General features: G+C 51.7%; 9 protein-coding genes across 9 annotated transcripts; 5 read left to right on the top strand and 4 right to left on the bottom strand.

The window, feature by feature from the left end:
- The first annotated feature begins 620 nt into the window (after positions 1-620).
- On the top strand, positions 621-1365 carry ASPBRDRAFT_39707 (YjgH family protein). The gene is made up of 2 exons (XM_067624201.1): positions 621-1149; positions 1230-1365. Exon 1 carries the CDS (start codon positions 682-684, stop codon positions 1138-1140), a length of 459 nt encoding a protein of 152 aa, XP_067481805.1. The 5' UTR covers positions 621-681; the 3' UTR covers positions 1141-1149; positions 1230-1365.
- Positions 1366-3100: 1735 nt separating this feature from the next.
- On the top strand, positions 3101-4498 carry ASPBRDRAFT_120754 (fatty acid desaturase; the record flags this gene model as incomplete). Its single annotated transcript, XM_067617378.1, has 3 exons — positions 3101-3206; positions 3284-4137; positions 4187-4498. The coding sequence occupies 3 exons, from the start codon at positions 3101-3103 to the stop codon at positions 4496-4498; spliced, it is 1272 nt and encodes a 423-aa protein (XP_067481804.1).
- Positions 4291-6200, bottom strand: ASPBRDRAFT_39706 (glycosyltransferase family 4 protein). The gene has a single exon (XM_067624200.1). It carries the CDS (start codon positions 6143-6145, stop codon positions 4670-4672), a length of 1476 nt encoding a protein of 491 aa, XP_067481803.1. The 5' UTR covers positions 6146-6200; the 3' UTR covers positions 4291-4669.
- A 622-nt stretch (positions 6201-6822) lies between these two features.
- Positions 6823-8766, top strand: ugd1 (UDP-glucose dehydrogenase; the record flags this gene model as incomplete). Its single annotated transcript, XM_067617173.1, has 3 exons — positions 6823-7075; positions 7128-7552; positions 7600-8766. 3 exons carry the CDS (start codon positions 6823-6825, stop codon positions 8764-8766), a joined length of 1845 nt encoding a protein of 614 aa, XP_067481802.1.
- A 1147-nt stretch (positions 8767-9913) lies between these two features.
- ASPBRDRAFT_39703 (glutathione S-transferase) lies at positions 9914-11137 on the bottom strand. The gene is made up of 3 exons (XM_067624198.1): positions 10910-11137; positions 10451-10848; positions 9914-10372 (listed from the first exon to the last, which is right to left on the bottom strand). The coding sequence occupies exons 1-3, from the start codon at positions 10948-10950 to the stop codon at positions 10020-10022; spliced, it is 792 nt and encodes a 263-aa protein (XP_067481801.1). The 5' UTR covers positions 10951-11137; the 3' UTR covers positions 9914-10019.
- A 206-nt stretch (positions 11138-11343) lies between these two features.
- On the top strand, positions 11344-11979 carry ASPBRDRAFT_39701 (uncharacterized protein). The gene is made up of 4 exons (XM_067624197.1): positions 11344-11509; positions 11565-11600; positions 11718-11833; positions 11906-11979. Exons 1-4 carry the CDS (start codon positions 11491-11493, stop codon positions 11957-11959), a joined length of 225 nt encoding a protein of 74 aa, XP_067481800.1. The 5' UTR covers positions 11344-11490; the 3' UTR covers positions 11960-11979.
- A 262-nt stretch (positions 11980-12241) lies between these two features.
- ASPBRDRAFT_27576 (SAP18 family protein) lies at positions 12242-13081 on the bottom strand (the record flags this gene model as incomplete). Its single annotated transcript, XM_067622399.1, has 1 exon — positions 12242-13081. One exon carries the CDS (start codon positions 13079-13081, stop codon positions 12242-12244), a length of 840 nt encoding a protein of 279 aa, XP_067481799.1.
- A 343-nt stretch (positions 13082-13424) lies between these two features.
- Positions 13425-14562, top strand: ASPBRDRAFT_193269 (mRNA splicing protein PRP18; the record flags this gene model as incomplete). The annotated part of the gene is made up of 2 exons (XM_067620596.1): positions 13425-14320; positions 14370-14562. The coding sequence occupies 2 exons, from the start codon at positions 13425-13427 to the stop codon at positions 14560-14562; spliced, it is 1089 nt and encodes a 362-aa protein (XP_067481798.1).
- A 1568-nt stretch (positions 14563-16130) lies between these two features.
- Positions 16131-18373, bottom strand: ASPBRDRAFT_39697 (uncharacterized protein). The gene is made up of 2 exons (XM_067624195.1): positions 18070-18373; positions 16131-17975 (listed from the first exon to the last, which is right to left on the bottom strand). The coding sequence occupies exons 1-2, from the start codon at positions 18128-18130 to the stop codon at positions 16417-16419; spliced, it is 1620 nt and encodes a 539-aa protein (XP_067481797.1). The 5' UTR covers positions 18131-18373; the 3' UTR covers positions 16131-16416.
- Between the last annotated feature and the right edge of the window lie 69 nt (positions 18374-18442).

Genomic DNA, 18442 nt, shown 5'->3' with positions numbered 1-18442 from the left:
TGCCACGGGGCCCGGGGGCTGAGATTCACTTGGTGCTCCTATCAGTACCCGCCTGGGTTTCGGGTTGAGTAATGAAATTCATCCGCTACAAAGGTAACAATATGGGACATTGATAGCCTTACATAGTAGCTCTCAATATACGACCCCAGGCCCCGTATATAACGCGAGTCTCCTTCTGACTCCTCCCAAAAGAGTTGTCATATCATGATGTTCATCACTTGTTGCGGATGCATGTCCTTGAAAGGCGCTTTCTGGGACCAAATTCAGGTGGAACCAAAGCCAAATGGTAGCTCTACTGCTCTAGACATGTTCGCAGAAGGTGCTTAAACTAAATAGGCGCTAGTTATAAAGGCACAGATCTAGTCTCAAAGGATTTGCCTAATCGGGAAAGACTGATAGCCTACCTACCTAGGTTGAGATGCTACCAATCGTACCAATCGTTTATAGCAATATGGATGATGTTCGCTTATTGGGTGCGATCCAAGATGGCCCCAGACTTAGAAAGGCCGCCTTGTTTGTGAAAGGTGCGAGTCTGCGATGCCGCGCTGCCAATTATCACGCAGTTACGAGTATATAAAGTAGATCCTAGCACCCCATAACTAAACATATAGTGAAATCAAGTCATTCTCTCATCCTCTTATTGCCACGCATCCAGATCTGTTCTCTACAGTACTCATAGCAATGTCTTCTAAATCGCTACCAACCCCATCGTCCTCGACAAAAACGTTTTATGCTACAAACTCTCCATGGGAAGGGGCTTATGGCCACTATCGTGCCATCCGTGTTGGACAGCAAATCTACGTCTCCGGTACAACAGCTGCCGACCCCGATAGCCCACCTGAGAATCCACGCGTCTTGTGTCCCGGGGATGCTCAAGGCCAAACACGAGCAACATTGAACGAGATTATCAAGGCTATTCAAAGTCTTGGCGGCAGAGGTGCAGAAAGTATTGTTCGCACCCAACTGTTCATACAACGCCACGAAGACGCCCCAGCAGTCATGGCAGGATTCACTGAAGTGCTTGGACGGCAACACGGCGGCGACATCGGCTCTACTGCAATCCTGCTGGTGGTTTCCAACTTCTCCGACCCAGATATGCTCGTGGAGATCATGGTGGATGCAATCGCAGACGCGTCGTGAAGCCGGCTGGTGAGTCAACCCTGTTTGTGCTCGTCACGTCTTCTGTACCTACCTTGAGATGCATATTGTTGACCTTCTTTATCTCCAAGACCGAGTCAAAGCTCTTCTCGGCCAAAAGAATTTAGTAAATCGCATTGTCTATCTTCACACTAGCTACGATTGCTTTAAATAGATAGAAATTGGCCTTGCACAAGCTACAGTCCCTCTACAGAATTTAGATCTTGTTGATACAGTAGATAATCTGACGTATGTGGAAAAGAATGCGACACATCCGTCCATCACGAGGGAAATACGCTCGATATGAAATACTAGTGTACGGTTTTGGTGCATATTACAATAACATCGAATCTTCCGGGAAAGGGTATGCTGCTAAGAATAAGACATTTGCTGTCCAACAATCTTACACGATAGTGGCCATGAGTCACTTCCGAGGGAAAATCGTCGCATACTAATGTTTGCTTGGAGACGATGGGGTTCGTACGCTAGATCGGGATATGAGTCACCAACGGAGAACTATACACAGTCGGACGATTCGATGACTCACGTCCTGTCTTAACGTGGCTAGAGAACTCAGGTTCTAGGCGCGCGTCGGGCGCAACAACCTCCGCAGCTCGACTGTCTGCCTAGCCACATTGGTACCCTTCGAAACATGGGTGACTATAAAGGGAGTTGGTTTTATTGTGGTCGACTCACAATGCATCTCGTGTGATATCTACACCCACATTACGGAGGGCATCTTCCTTCTACAACTGCCTCATGAGAGCCAGTGGCCTGCCTCTGCGAGTACTGACTCAAAGAACGGAGTTAATACCATAGAATGATAAAATGTTAAGGAGCGGACTCCTCAATGGCCAGCTCGACCAGTTGTGTGACGGGAAGGCGCATGCAGATTCTATTGATTAATACCCCCTCATCTCGAGCTTCAAAAAGCCTAGAGACCAGTGTAATATAAGATAACAGAAGTAGTGATCTAATCTTATATAGAAAACATATTAAAATTATGTAACTCGTATTATAGTAGGTGATAGAAACTACTTATCTTACAGTGACCTGCTTGGGTCGGCCGTCTGCCTCTAACATCTTTAAACAAATATATATTCTTCTTCTATCTTCAAAATAGTTTCTTAATTAATGACTATGATTTCTTTTTTTACATTGTTATACTTTTCCATAAAGATCTTTGTATTGCTTCTGTTTTGCTTACCGACCTCAATACCTTCAGTGTAAGGATATATGAATAAGGCCTCTCGGTATGAAACTTCTAAAATAGCAACCGTTTGTGAGTGTAATTGAAGCATTGATATACCCGTTTCGATGTCAAGTGTCAATGTCACTGTTTGAGACCCTGATGGATCGACGCTAATTGGAAGGCATTTGGAGCTTGCTGTTCTCGGAAAAGCGACTCCGCCCAGTGGGCATCTCCATCGCCTATCGGAACGTCACGAATCTGACTCCAGACCCCGGAGATCTCGACTTGGGGTGAAAAAGTACATCTTCCGTCACACCCCACGGGCGGAAAAAGTCGACATCATGACTGAATCACGAGAGGAAGCAGATGAGTTGCCCTGGAAGAAATGTGCTCGTCATGGATGCTCTCGGCCCACCTAGTCCACCCATGGTTGCTGTGCCCAGGTACAGCTGGCAAAGACATAACACCCACCATCAACGAATCCAGGCCCTTCATTAGCAACACGCTAAGTTAAGAGTCAGGGGATGTACGGATGGTCTGATCGGATTTCTTACGCGCGGGGATAGTTCGGATAATATCGTCTCAGTTAATCAGTTTCAGCGCATCCCGATGCTGTCAGCCCCACCCCCTTTTTTTCTTCTGCGGTCCGTTAAAGCTTGTTCGATTGTCCCTCCAACAGGAATTTTTGGGCCAGAGCCTCCCTTTGCATTGCTGTCCAGACGTGCCTTGCTTCCCGCCAATTTCCAGGATAATCTTCCTGTACTGCTGGCCATGGACCCTTCCACTTTCATCGATCCCTATCTGACCCCGCCCGATCGACTGGTCCTCGACAATCTGCTGCTCGATGGCCAACGATCCCCAGAAAAGATCAAATCATGTACATTCTCACCTGCCATCCCACTTCCTTGCCACTGCTTCCCCGGGTTTCATGCTAACTTGCCCCTGCCATTAAAGCCGGTGGGACCCCTGATGTCCCATCAGATGCCGACGCGACCGTCAGCCAGCTGGAGGCCTTCAATGACCCCCGGCATGCCGATTTTGTCCCTACCATCTTATTTACCTGGGATCTGAAGGACATCAAGCTGCCTCCGCTGCTGGATGCATGGCTGCTGCAGCCGTATATCAAGGTCGCGCGGTCCATCGTCCGGATGGACACCGACGTGGTCATGCTCACGCATCTGTTGCTGTACTTTACCACTTCTGTCCCCAGCGCCATCTATCTCTTCCGTAACTTCCACTGGTTCCATGGCGTGTTGCACTGGATCATGCAGTCCTACTACGTGGGCACCTATACCCTGATGATGCACCAGCATATCCATATGGGTGGCATCCTGAACAAGCGTCACTGTTGGCTCTTCGACACCCTGTTCCCCTACATCACTGACCCGCTGATGGGCCACACCTGGAACTCCTACTACTACCATCACGTCAAGCATCACCACGTCGAAGGCAACGGCCCGGATGATTTGTCGTCGACGATCCGGTACCAGCGCGATAGTCTGGCCGATTTCGCCTGCTACGTCGGCCGCTTCTACCTCTTCATCTGGCTGGAGCTGCCCACCTACTTCTTGCGCAAAGGGAAGACCCTGCTCGGCCTCAAGGCGGCCTTTTGGGAATTGAGTAGCTACCTGATGATGTATCTGCTCTGGAACTACGTCAGCTGGAGAGCGACGTTGTTTGTCTTTGTTATTCCGTTCCTGCAGCTGCGCGTGGGTCTCATGGTGGGAAACTGGGGACAGCATGCGTTTGTCGACGAGACGGATCCCAACAGTGACTTTCGCTCCAGCATCACCTTGATTGATGTAGCGGTATGGCCCAATGACTACTCGAACTTGGATACGTACTCACTATAAATAGAGCAACCGCTTCTGCTACAATGATGGCTACCACACCTCGCACCACCTGAACCCGCGCCGCCACTGGCGCGACCACCCGGTCGCCTTCTTGCGGCAAAAGGACCGGTATGCGGCCGAGCATGCTCTTGTTTTCCGCAACATCGACTATATCATGATCACGGTGCGCCTGATGCGCAAGGACTACGACCACCTGGCGCGGTGTCTAGTCCCGATGGGCGACCAGATCAACATGACGCATGCGGAGATTGCGGCGATGCTGCGTCGCAAGACGCGTCGCTTCAGCGAGGAGGAAATCAAGCGGAAGTTTAACTGATTATTAGCATCCATTCTGTGCACTATGGTGCTATACTTTGGTTGCTTTGGGAGGCATTTGCTACTGGCAGATGAGGTGAGGTTGTATATAAAAAGGCTTGTATAGTCTAACAGCAGATGTAATATATAATCTATTGCATACACATACACATTATACCAAGATACCTCCCTACTAAGCAGCAGCAGCAGCAGGAGCACGACTAACCCACCTCCCCAACAGCGGCACCCTCCCCAGCACCCTCGGCACAATCCTCGTCCCATGTACAATCAACGGCACAACAGCCACCATCCACATCAAATACACCACCCCAACCGCAACCCCCAGTCTTAGCTTCTCCCCAAACGACACCTTCACCTCCCCTCTACTACTTTCCCCCAACAACGCCCTCTCCTCATCCGTCTCCCTACTGACTTCAAGCGCATCCACCATCCTCCCCACCACCCTCCGATTAATCCTCTCCCACGTCATATCCTCCGCAAACGCCCTGGCCCCCCTCCCCAACGCGCCCCTTAACCTCCCATCCCTCAACACCTCCCCCACAAGCCCACCAAACACCTCCACTTCCCCCTCCGCCACGGGCACCAAATAACCCGTCTCCTGATTCCTCACTATATCCGACGGCCCGCCCTGATCCCTCGCGATGACCGGCACCCCACTCGCCATCGCCTCCAGCACGACCAGCCCGAACGTCTCCGTGATAGAGCAATGCAGGAACAAGTCCGCCGAGGCATAGATCCTCGCTAACTCCTCGCCGGTCTTGAATCCAAGGAAGATGACATGCGGGGATATATGCGAAAAGAGGGATTGAATGCGTGAGGTTACAGTGGGGTTGCGGTTCCCGCCGACTATTACTAATTTGAAGTTGGGGGTTTTTGTACTGGAGAGAAGGTGGGTGATTGTGTTGGCGAGAAACTCGAATCCCTTTTCAGGCGCGAGTCGACAGACGGTTAGGAGGATGGCTTCGCCGTTTGGAGCCAGAGTTTCTCGTAAGGATTGAGAGCGGCGGGATGGGTTGAAGAGGGATGTGTCGACGCCTCGTCCTAGTCGGTGGGTTTTGTGGATGGGGGTGTTGGTGGATTTGAGGTATGTGAGGACGTCGCTGCACGGGTAGAAGATTGTGTGGATGCAGGGTGTGCGGAAGAGGTATCCTTGCACGAGGGAGAGGAGCCACACGGCGAAGGTGGAAAGGGGCTTAGGGAAGATGATTTCGCTGTAGGAGGAGAGGTCGGTTTGGTAGTTCAGGAGAGTGGGTGGAGGGTTGTGCAGTTGGCGGAGTTGGAGGAGGAGTTGGAAGCCTAGACTGGCCGGGCTGGCGATGTAGATTAGGTCCGGAGTGAAGGTTTGGGGGTAGATTGTGGTGGTGAGGTTGAAGGGGTAGACGAGGGTGAGGTCGGGGTTGTAGGGGAGAGGGTAGCCTGGGAGGCGGATTGCATCTTTGTCTTGGTGGTGTTGTGATGGTGATGGTGTTGAGGCGAACTGCGGTGCCACGACGGCCAGTTCGACGCCATTGCGACGCAGATACTCGATCAATTTGCCGGTGGTGCGACTGACGCCATTGACTGGGCCTAGAGATTCGGTGGTGAGGAGGATGCGTTTGCCTTTGAGGATGCTGGGGAAGTCTTCTGAAGGGGGAGTAAATGAAGGCATGGTGGTTGATACTGATACTATCAAACCAGTAACTGATTGGTGGACGCTCCATCTATGTGAATACTACGACCATCAGGAATGCACACACCTACTTATGTTCTACAAGGATAGACAATGCGGTGTGCGGAGAAACCAGACTCAGGAGGTACAAACCAAATACCACAGATCATCACTCCCATAACCCTGGAAACTCACTGCAGGTGATGCGCAAGAAGCCGTTCGTGTCGCCGGGCTGGATGCGGGCACGTGGGCTGGCTGGAGAGATTCGCTCGTTCGGGCGGATCACCAGCCAAACTTCACGCCTTCATTGCTCTCCTGCATCCCCCGAATGGTTGATCCAGTGGCAGTCCATGCTGCCCCCCGCGTGCATCAACCCATGCAGCTTTGTGGCATTGACTTACCTCTCTTGCCTCCATGCTTTGGTGTTCACGTTCCGCTTCAACGGCCATGCGCCCTCGGCGCAAGACCTTATCTTTCTCGGTCGCCCGACGATCTCTTGTCTTTAGAGGTCTGGGCAGATGCTTATACTACTCCTAGTCCCGCCTCCTTTGTCTTGTTCTGCCCCTCAGTCGTCTTATCGGTCATCAGTTCACTGGACTGACTGGTGAGTGAGGTCTGTCGCCAACGGTTACACAAGAGAGACTACAGGCAGCAGCAGTAGCAGCAACAGCAGCACAATGGATCTCGCTTCTTCGCCACGGAGCTCTCTTGAATGGAGTCTAGACGACACTTCAACCTGTCCCACTACCCCCGCTTCGAGTCCGCTGTTTCGTGCCGCAAAGGTGGACGATGTGTCCTCGTCGCATTCCACCTCTCCCACGGGGACCACAGACTCCCGGGGAGTCCACGATGTCGCAAGCGCCAATTCGGCGCGCATTCTGGCCGATGATCGCGTAAAGAGCGTCTGCGTTGTGGGCGCAGGATACGTGGGTAGGATTCTGCTGGCATTGCCCTTATTTACGAGCCAAACTAAGCCCTACAGGTGGACCAACGGCGGCTGTTCTCGCCCTGTACAATCCCTCCGTCGCAGTAACAGTGCTAGACCGGGATCCTCGTCGCATTCAGAGCTGGAAGTCGGTGCATCTCCCTGTGCATGAACCCACTCTCTACAACGTGGTGCGGGCAACGCGCGATGGCTCGGACGTGGCCCAAAATGTCGGCCACTACTCACGCCGACAACCCAATCTGTTCTTCACATGCGACTCGACGGCCGTCTCAGAGGCAGACATGGTCTTCCTGGCCGTTAACACTCCCACCAAGACCTTTGGTCTCGGCGCCGGCAGAGCCACCGACATGACAGCCGTCGACGGCGCTGTGCAAGAGATCGCACGACACGCAAAGCCTGGAGCCATCATCGTCGAGAAGAGCACCGTGCCATGCGGAACAGCTGAGCGCGTGCGGCAAGCAGTAAGCCTATCTCCAGCTCCATATCTGAATCACCACTAACAGACCAGCTTTCCACCCTCCGCCCCAACACCCCCTTTGAAGTCCTCTCCAACCCTGAATTCCTCTCTGAAGGCTCCGCCATCGACAACCTCGTCAATCCAGACCGCGTCCTAATCGGCTCTTCAGGAACACCCCCAGGCCGGCGCGCAGCCCGCATGCTCGCGCACCTCTACTCCTCCTGGGTCCCTCCCACGCGCATCCTCCAAGTGAACGCGTGGTCCTCAGAGCTGGCCAAACTCGTCGCCAACGCCATGCTGGCTCAGCGCATCAGCAGCATCAACTCTATCAGCGCGATCTGCGAAAAGACCGGCGCCGAAGTAGATCAAGTCGCGCGCGCCATTGGCACGGACGCGCGCATCGGACCACAGTTCCTCAAAGCAGGAGTCGGGTTCGGCGGGTCCTGTTTCCGCAAGGACATCGCCAGTCTGGCATACCTCGCCGAATCATTAGGCCTCGACGAAGTCGCGCATTACTGGCGCCAGGTCAACGCAATGAACGAGTACCAGCGCGTGCGGTTCGCGCGGAGAGTCATCGACCGCTTCGATGGGAATCTGTCCGGGAGGAAGATCGCTGTTCTGGGGTTCGCCTTTAAGAAGGATACGGGGGATACGCGCGAGTCGCCCGTTGTTGATGTTATTCGGCTGTTGCTTGAGGAGAGGCCAGCGGAGATTGACATTTTCGATATGTTCTGTCATGAGGAGGATATTTTGCGTGAGTTGGAAGCTGCCTGTGGGAAGGAGAATGTGGCTGCTAGGGTAAAGGTCCTGTCGGATCCGTATTTGGCATGCTCGCAAGCCAATGCGGTTCTGGTCATGACGGACTGCGATCAGTTCAAGAATGGACGGAAGCGTACTGCAATGGGAGCGGCTGCTCGCTCTGACTCCGAGGCGTATGAGAGTCTGGATGAGATGCTCGCGCCGGTGCGCAAAGACGAGACGTGGGCGTTCAATGGGGTCACTTATCGATTGACGCCGGAGGAAGGGTGCGGGAGTGACTGCGCGGCGTGTCGGAGCTGGGCGCCGCGGTCGGTGGCTGTGAGTAATGAGCCATTGGAGTGGGCGCGCATCGCGTACAACCTGAAGGATCCGAAATGGGTGTATGATGGACGGGGATGTTTAGATGGAGCGGAGTTGCAGAAGTTGGGGGTGGAAAGTGAGGCTATTGGGCGGATGTGATACTCATATACTACATACCCTTTTTTATTATTGATAGATAGATTGCATAGTTGTTTACTATATTAGAACTATTATCATATATATCATTCTAATTACCAACTTAATCGCATCAAATATAAACATGTATCAAATAAATAGTAAGCTTCACCCCTCCAGTGCATCCTTTCTCCTCCCTACATCAATCTATGCAGCTCTATAGTCACATTACTGAAGTTCTTTTTCTCATCCACATACTTTACCCCCTTGTGCTCTACTAGTCATATAGTATTCGTGTAAGATTTTTTTTCTCTTAGCAAGACGCACGTCAGTCAGACATGCACAGTTTCACAATGTTATAACGGGACCTGTCTCTCAAGGTATTTTGGGATCGAAAGTACTATAGATAAGAGTACCTTTCTTGTTTGACTTCTGAGATACTACTACTACTACTACTACTACTACTACACCCAATGCATTCATCGCCGAGACAAGCTATATAGCATAAAAGTTAGTGACATTTTCGTATTCAAGTTCTCATTAGTACAGCATCAGTCATCATCATCATCATCATCATCATCATCATCCACCCAAACTCATCCACACACACTCTCTCACTTTCAAGAGACAGTCTCACTCCTCCCTCTGACAGTGAATATACAGATCCATCTGCACTACAGGCTAGTAATCCACACCATCTAACGCGTCCCCAACGCGTCGCTATTGGTCGCCCTACAAGAGTGGATTTTCGCGATTCCTTCTACATCTCGGTCAGGAAAGGGATCTTATTGGTTTGTTTGTGCCGCGGGGGTTCATATCTGATTGATCCTCGATGATCTGTGGGCTTTGGTGGGGTTCACTGTTTGGAGCGTGGGGATTCATTATTCACTGTTGTGATAGGGGGCGTGTACTACCGTGGCACTGTGGTGTGGAAGGGGATTGGGGGGATGAGTGCGGCTGTGTAGCTAGATGCACGATGGGGCGGGTGGCTTATGGTAAGTTAGGATGGTTGATGTGAAGAAGGTTTAGATGGGTTTGTGGCTGCATAGCGATGTGGAATGAGTGTGCATGCTTTGCTTTTTTTTCCTTTCTTTTCTTGAGGGTTTAGTGAAGCTATCGGATGAATGTAATACAAACAAACATATTACATATTCTTTTGATTAATGTATAGATCGCATAATTAGTTACTACTTAGTACCATCGTATAAAGACCATTAAATTATAACCCCAAGTACATCAAGTATCAAACATCAATGGAATCAAAGAGACAAAGGAGATTAAAGAGAAGCATCAAACCTCCCATCCACCTCCTCCACCTTCCTCACAGCCCTAACATATCCCTCCTCTTTCTGCAATCTATCCGCGTACCCCTTCAGCAGCGGAAACTTATCCAATTGCTCCTCCAACCTCCCGGACATAGCAATCACCGGGAAACTCATCATAATATCCGCGGCCGTCAACTCCGTCCCGCAGAGATACGGCCCGCCATTGGGACTACTCCGCAGCTGATCTTCCAGGAACTCCAAGTGCGACTGGATGTTTCGCGCCAGGAAGGCCTTTTCAACTTGGCCTGCGACGAGGCGCGGAAGTGGCTTGACGAAGAAGGGCATTCCCGGGGGATTTTTGACCGCTGTCATTCTTTGTTAGTATCATATTCCCGAGCCTGCAGAACATGTACACCAAACTGGATGTTGGGGGGTAAACGTACTGTCCATAACCAACTGCATCACCAAAAACGGCATGAGACTGCCCTCGGCGTAGTGCATGTAGTACCTATAGCGCATCCATTCTTCGGTTTCGCCGCCAACTACATTCTCCTGGGTATCTTTCCACCGGGGCGGGATAAGAGGTTTCTCTGCGTTGGAGCCGAAGTGGTCGAGGAGGTACTCGATGATGATTCCTGACTCGGCCAGCACGATCGGTTTCTGGTCTGGAGTGGCGTTTGCGGGCAGGATGGTCAGGAGAGGCGATTTGCCTAACGGATGAATCTCTTTCAGTTCCGGGGGCGCGAGCTTGTCCGGGCCTCGGTGGTAGATCTTTAGCTCGTAATTTAGGTGAAGGGCTTCGAGGAGCCAGAGGATGCGGTGGGAGCGGGATTGGGAGAGCCTATTCCATTTTATTGTAAGTGTTGGTTGTGAGGGGAAAGGGATGGGATCGGGGTATGTACCAGTAGAGGGTGATTTTGGTGCCTTTGTTGGGGTCGGCCATTTTGCTTGCTTAATTGATATATTGGATGTTGGATGGGTGGAGTGAGTAGATTGACGAAGGTGTGTATGCTATCTTATATGTGATTAGCTTAGGTAGGACTAGATTAGACTGAATGTGATTGAATTCCTATCACAAACTAAATCAGACTATCATGCGCAACCTCGGATGTTCTCGTGAAAGACTGACGCCATGGGTGTGGGGCGCCCATTTTTGCGATCATTTACTGTAGATACTACCACGAGGGAGGTGTTCAACGTGCGGAGGTGTAGATACTGTACATGTATATGTTATGCGATAGTAGCTATATAGCATGTATCAATAATACTCGCACTATGACATACCTATTCATAGTAGTAAACGTTATTGAAGAGCTACCCACTTACTTGCATAACCGCATAATTCACTATCCACCGCACTATGCACATTACTAATTATCCCCCACAAATCACATGACCCAACTTCAACATCATCATCACCACCACAACCAATACGCATACCCCCAGCTCGCCAGCAATTATCAGCGCTCCCCAAACCGCAATCATGGCCGGTCCCAGCAAGTGTACGTCCTCCGCACCTACTCCTCCTCAATGCCAATCGCTAACCGCCGTCTCCAGCTTTGATCCTCGATCCGGCCCTCCAGAAATACTACGGTCCGTTTGTTCCCGCCAATGAGACTCCTCGCATTACATTACTCTTCCAGCAATAGCGAATTGATTGGAAGGAATCCTGGATGGATGGGATGATAACTGACGATTTGGTATCTGCAGAACTCAACGCCAACCGCTACAAGTACTTCCGGTGGACGCCGCGCCATGCCTGGTTCTCGTTCCTCTACATGGCTTTGATTCCCGGTGCGCTGGGCTATGTCGCTTACAAGACTGATGTGGGTTTACCTTGATTTCAGACTGGGTGTGGTATGATGTGGTGAGAGATGATTGCTAATGGAATTGTGTAGGGTCTGTACGACCTGCGTGGAAAGCGCAGGGGCGATACGATTGTGGAGTGGTAGATCGATTCGATTCGTCTCTTAAGCATGGATGGGAGGAAGAAAAGTATGATGTGATGTGATGGGCTGGGCTGGAGGTGGCTGGATGTGTACCTACTACAACTATTATACCGTTATTGAAGATTTCGTTTACTACATCGATTACATTGCCTAGGGGCAACAGTGATCGGAAGACAGACATTACTACTAGTAGTAGACAAGACAGCCCTGTAGCTAACTGGGTATCCTCAACTCCTAACACTCATACACATACAGATACAGCATCATAATCGACAATCAATTATTTCAATACGGCGCCCATCCTCTTCTCCCTCCTCTGCCACCACCTCCACCACCTCCCCTCTCCTCCGGAATTCTCTCCCCTCGTCTCCAATCCCCCGGCGGAATCCCTCTACCACCTCTCATCCCACCACCTCCACCACGATACCTCTCTCCCCTCCCACCGGCATCCCCAGGGAACGCCCTCATCCCACCACCCATAGCCATACCACGTCCCGGATTCACCGGCGGCGCAACAGACCCATCCTCAAGCGGCGGCAAAACTGCACAATCGACATAATCGCCAATGACGAATCGCGCTTCCTGCAGCGTCTTGTCCGCATCATTGCCTTGGATTCTCAACCTCCCTGCTGCTCCACCAATACTACCTTTCCTCTGGGCCCCTTCCTCGCCATTCGCATTCTCGTCCTCATCCCCACCATTGGCAATAGCGCTCTCCCGCGGACCGACAATCACACTCCCCAAATCCTTCGCTAGGTATCTGCCCCTCGCGTCGGGCCCCATTGTCGCGGCGCCTTTAGTGTCCGGGTATATGAGGCGGAAGCAGAGGCGCGTACCCACTGGCGGGTCGGGAAGGAGACTAGGTAGCGCGGAGGTAAGAAGGTGGGAGAGTTCGCGAAGAGTGCAGGATTGCCAGGTGTAGATTTGGAGGTGTGGGGGGAGTTGTTGCGGCGGTGGTGGACTGCGCGTGCGGATGGCGTTGGGGCCGCTTGTGGGACCGCCGTAGGATGAAGAGGTAGATGAGTAAGAGGAGAAGTCGGAGAGGTGGTGGTAGTTGTTAAGTCGGTAGAAGAGCTTTAGGTGGAAGGGGGTGGTTGTTTGGCGGTCGATTGGTGGTGGTGTCATTTTGCTGCTTCTTTATTTCTCTGATTTGTTTTCTCTCCTTGGTAGTCGCTTGTTGGTGTAGTTGGTTGCGAGATGTAGAGGATGTAATTTGGTGTAGAACGTAAGCGATGGTGAGCTATCGCATTGAAGGAAAGGTTGTAAGTGAGGTAAAAGTAGTGGTGGGTGAAGCTTGCAAACAAGCTATCCAGGCGGGTGTTTCTGCTGGTTCTGGACGGCGGAAGTTCCGCCGCGGCAAGTTTGCCGAACACGGGTCTCTCTTTACCTCCGATTTACTCACCCCAATCTATCTAATCGCCACAACCATCTACGCCTTCACTGCGAACAATCCTGCCACACCGCCAACATGGACTTCGCTTCGCTAATGTCCAAAGAGATATCCAAAGCAAAGCCTAAAGCAGACTCCCAAGATTCCTCCAAGCCCAAATACACCCGGCGCGGCGACCTCGAAGCCGCCCGCATCGCAGCTTACAATGAAGAGCAAGAGCGCCTAGCCCGCGAACGCGAAGAGCGGCTCGCCCAGAAACGCAAGCTTGAAGACGAAGAAGCCGACCGCCGTCGCGAGCGGGAAGAGAAGAAGCGCAAACTGGCCGAGGAGTCGCGCAAGAAGCGCGAGGAAGAGGAAGCTGCTCGCGAACGAGAGCGCAGGAAGAGACTTGGCTTGCCGGAACTGCCGCCTACGGAGTCTGGAGATGATAGAGATGGGGAGAAGGGGGGTGAGGAGGATGATATACCCGAGGAGGAGCTGCTTAAGAAGTTGCGGGAGATGGACGAGCCGGCGATATTATTTGGCGAGTCGCATAAGGGCCGACTGAGGCGGTATAGGAGACTGCTGCAGCGGTCGTTGACGCCGCAGCCGCAATTGTCAGATGGGCCGATTCCGACAACGCTGGAGCTGGTGCCGGAGGTGGATATGAAGATCCCGGAGAAGGCGCCGAAGGATCTGGAGGGGAAGAAGTTCTTGTTTCGACAGCTGGCGTCGTACTTTAATATGGTGCTGCGGGAGTGGGAGTTGGCGTTGGCGAAGCGAGATGCGTCGGTCAAGCTGAGCTTGCAGGGAAAGCAAGCGTATAATGCGATGGTGCAGTCGCGGGAGAATATGAAGCCGTTGTTTCGCAAGTTCGAGAAGGTTGATATCGACGATGGAGTGTTGGAGCATGTGGTTGAGATTGTGTCCAAGGCGCAGCAGCGGCGATATGTCGATGCTAATGATGCCTATCTTCGGTTGAGTATTGGAAAAGCGTGCGTATATCCCTCTGTTCGAGGTTTGTTCCTGGCTAACATTTCGCAGTGCTTGGCCCATTGGTGTTACCATGGTTGGTATTCACGAGCGATCCGCACGAGAGAAGCTGCATCAGAGCGATCAGCAGGCGCATATCCTGAGTGACGAGAGTACGCGCAAGTATTTGCAGAGCATCAAGCGGTGCCTCAGCTTTGCGCAGACGCGGTGGCCTCCGGATGACCAGCTGCAGATCATGGGCTAGCCATGATGCCGATATGTATCTATACCCATTGAAGATTTATTGCTGTTCAACATTCACCTATACGTGATCAGTAAACCTACCCACCTGTAAGGCATGAAACAATGAATCCAACAATACCTTCTCAGGCATATCATATTAGGCAGTACATGACCTGCATCATTCGGCAGATCTGCATTAACCAACAGGCTGCATGGTATGTTTGATCTGCCAAGGGCGATCCTGGCTGACTCAGGAGCCGACTGGTGCAGATACGTTAGCACTACATCTCTTGTAAATATAGATATTATGATAGTCATAGCCAACATGCGACCCAATATCCCCATGCACTCCCTAAGACCATCATTTATACACCTTAAGCCACACCTGCAACATCATCCATCCCGACTTAACAAAGTATGGATGTCCACGCTCACACAATCCCGTCAAACACCACACCCACCCGGCACCATCATAACGAGCGACTCCAACAAAACCTACCAAATTGAAGAACTGCTCACTCACGGCGGTAAATCCGGATTACACGTCTATCGAGCGAGGAACATCCATCCCTCCATACCAAAAAAAATCATAGAAAACACACTCACTCCAACCACAGCATCAACAACCAGACCAAGCAATACATCATCAAAAACAACATCCCAGGTGACTTCCAGCACCAGCTCAACATCCAAAACCAATTATCCTTATGTCCCAACACCCGGACATTCGTGGATTCTGTCCGCGACACAGAAGTGTTCATTTACCCCTTCCTAAGGGGTGATTTGCTGCGTTTTAGTCAGGGACAAGTATCCAAGGATACGAGGAAGAAGATTCTCCGCGATGCTTTGTGGGGGGTAGTTGGGATACATGAGAGGAATATGGTGCATAATGGTACTACCACTACTACTTGTATCTGAAAAAAGATGCCGTGGATTCGACGTACTGACTAGTATGTGCAGATATAAAATCAAACAACATCCTCATTGACTTCACAGAACCTACCATTGAGGATCGAGACATATCAATAAAGACAGTCCAGATCTCCGACTTGGAGGATACAGCCATCGTGCCACCAGGAAAATGGCTCCGTGGACCTCTCTGCGGCAACGCTATCTGGCGCAGCGCCGAGAGCTGGGCGTGATCTCGTCAGAATCAGGCTTCTGATGTATTTTCTTTTGGTCTTGTGGTATATTTAGTACTTGCAATAAGTTGACTGTGATTGGGCTGACATTTCGCGCAGATGGTCTACGTAATGTCCAACGAAATGGTCCTTCACGTCCCTGATGAACAATTGAACGCTACTGATGCATGGCGGTATATTCTACGGCTGCATCTGTCGTATTTGCGGATGTGAATGGAGTGGAGCGCTTCCTCGAGCACATAGGAGAGCAGAACCCGTTCTTTGAACGTATATTGGAGTTGATTAACACGTTTGGACCGGAGAATCCTAGACAACCGGTTGAGCATTGGGGATTTCTTGAACCCGAACTCAAGGATTTGGTGGCTAAGATGACTTATCTTGATCCGGGAGGGAGGATTACGGCGAGGGAGGCGCTGGAGCATCCTTGGTTTGGGTGAATAGTCTGTCGGGCAAGTGAGGTTGTTGTGTAATGAATGATATAATGGCTCTGGAAGGGTAGTTTAGGTGTTGAGTATGTACTGTAGCTCTTGGGTAGTAGGTTCTGCTTGTCAAAAAGGATAGTCTTCATTACTGGGAAGTATCCAAGACAGTCAAGCTATATGCATATCAACGAAAGGATACAGCCAACTATGCATGAAAACAATATATCCTCCTTTTATCAACAAACCAAAGGCATGCATATGTACATTCATCAATCACATCTATCATCTATCATGCATCATTCGTCATCAATCCTACCTCACGTCAAACCACCTCCAAAGCCATCTCCACAACCCATTCGGCATAGCCCTCTGCGGCCAAGTCGACGCCATGCGGTCGTTCTCTACCGCGTGAAACTCGCTAGGTGGCGAGATATCGTGTCCATCGATACCGCACATGACGCCCAATGATGACTGGGGCCGAGAGGTATTGTTCGATCCACTGCGGACTCGCTCTTTGCCCGTGCGCGCATCGACCAGCTTCCCGGCGGCTTGGACGCAGCTGCCGTATGCAAATCGGATGAGAGAGTCGCCTGTGAGGCTGCCGATGATGAACACGTCTGGCGCGATCTCAATATCCTCATATACTTTGTTGCGTAAGGACCGGGCGGAGATGATCGGGCTGGGTTCTGTGGTCGCATCTTGGTCGAGTACTTCATTGAGAAGTGGGCGGTCGAGGTAGTCGAGGGTGCCTCGTCGACCAGTGGCGTAGACCATCCCGCGGACGGCGCGCGTGATGGTGCTCCCGTCCGGCTGGCGGAATGTGACGAGGGCTTGATCCTCTTGCATCTCGACGTCGACAACCTCCGAATTGGGCAATCCTTCGTATATATCTTCCCATGATCGAGTTTCCAGAAAAGGGATCGAGGTAGTACGTCGCGGCTTTACTCGTTTCTTCGTGGCGTCTGCTGCAACCGCAGCTCGTTTCATCAGTCGGTAGACTCCAGCATATTCGGGGTACGCTTGGTGATGGCAGCCACGTAGGGGTGATGACCGCCCTTCCGGATCCCATTTGAACACATGGATAATTTTCTGATCTACTGGCGCTGAGATGATGACATCCGCGGCAGAAAACCCAGAGCCAATCACCAGTAACGGAGTCTGCGGAGTGGGCTGGAGCGCCGTCAATGGCTGCAGCAGTGGACTGGGCTGGAGCACTTGAGTGAAGATCCCGCTGGCCAGGACCAGATGCTTGCAGTGGATGTTATGCGAGCGGATGTAGAACCCATCGTCTGTTCGCGAGATGCCGGATATGGTTTCATTAAACCGGAACACGTCGTCGATCTGAACTGCCTCGGGGTACGTGCGGAAGTAGCTTGCTGTTTCATCCCGACTGGGTCGGGTATATGCCGGGAGCTCCTTGCCCGTGATCTTCCGGTGGTGCTCAGCGAACGAGTAGCCCGGAAGAGACAGCATCGACGCATAGCTGAGGGTCTGGATGTCCCAGCTGGCAGGCACGGGATTATCAGTCCACTGCCCCCCGGCATGCTGGGCGTTTCCGAAGATCAAATGGGGAACGGCCTTTTCGGGCACGAACCGCCATTCGACATTCGTGATGGCCTCAAGCTCCTCCACGTCCACGCTGGGGCGCACCAGCGTGTCCAGGAGCACGTTCACCGGGAGAGCCTGCGTGGAGTACGACAGTCTCGAGGCGGCGAAATGATCCGTCAAAGCGTGCACGTCCACATGGAGCAACTCCGGGGCATCCTGGAGCTTCGCATGTAGAAGCGGATCAGGATGGGGAGGATTGGAGCAGTAATATGGGAGATGGCCATGAAGAATATACGACAAGATCATGGCCGACGGCCCGTTCCCTGTGGGGGATCACATCAGCACGATAACACGGACCAGGGACGAGGAAAAAAGGTAAAAATCTAGCATCTCCGTTGGCACGAAATGGCGACATACCGACGATAATGGTGTCAGTCTCCAATGAAGGCATCTCTTGTGCCTCCGTCCGCCCAACCATCTCGGAGCATGCTGTTTGCGACATGCGATGACAGGATTCGTCTGATAAGCTCCAATCACAACAATAATGCAAATCTACAGTAGAGCCACTACCTCCAGCTTAGGGAAGAGAACCGGAGGGCCATCGAGTGGCCGTTACATTGACAAGAAGGAAGAAAATATTAAGCTTGCAGGAAAACCATAGAAGAGGAAGGGGAAGAGGGGATGCCGATTCCGCGAGCGGACAAGGCAGGCCTGGGGAGACGCTGACAAACTGACAAATGCAAAGACGGCTTAGCCAAGACCCTCAACTCGACTATGTAATCCTTACTTA

This window comes from Aspergillus brasiliensis, assembly GCF_001889945.1.
Source record: "Aspergillus brasiliensis CBS 101740 unplaced genomic scaffold ASPBRscaffold_3, whole genome shotgun sequence".
NCBI classification, from domain to species: domain Eukaryota; kingdom Fungi; phylum Ascomycota; class Eurotiomycetes; order Eurotiales; family Aspergillaceae; genus Aspergillus; species Aspergillus brasiliensis.
The sequence above is the reverse complement of the archived record's forward strand: the minus strand, read 5'-3'. Positions and strand labels throughout refer to the sequence as shown.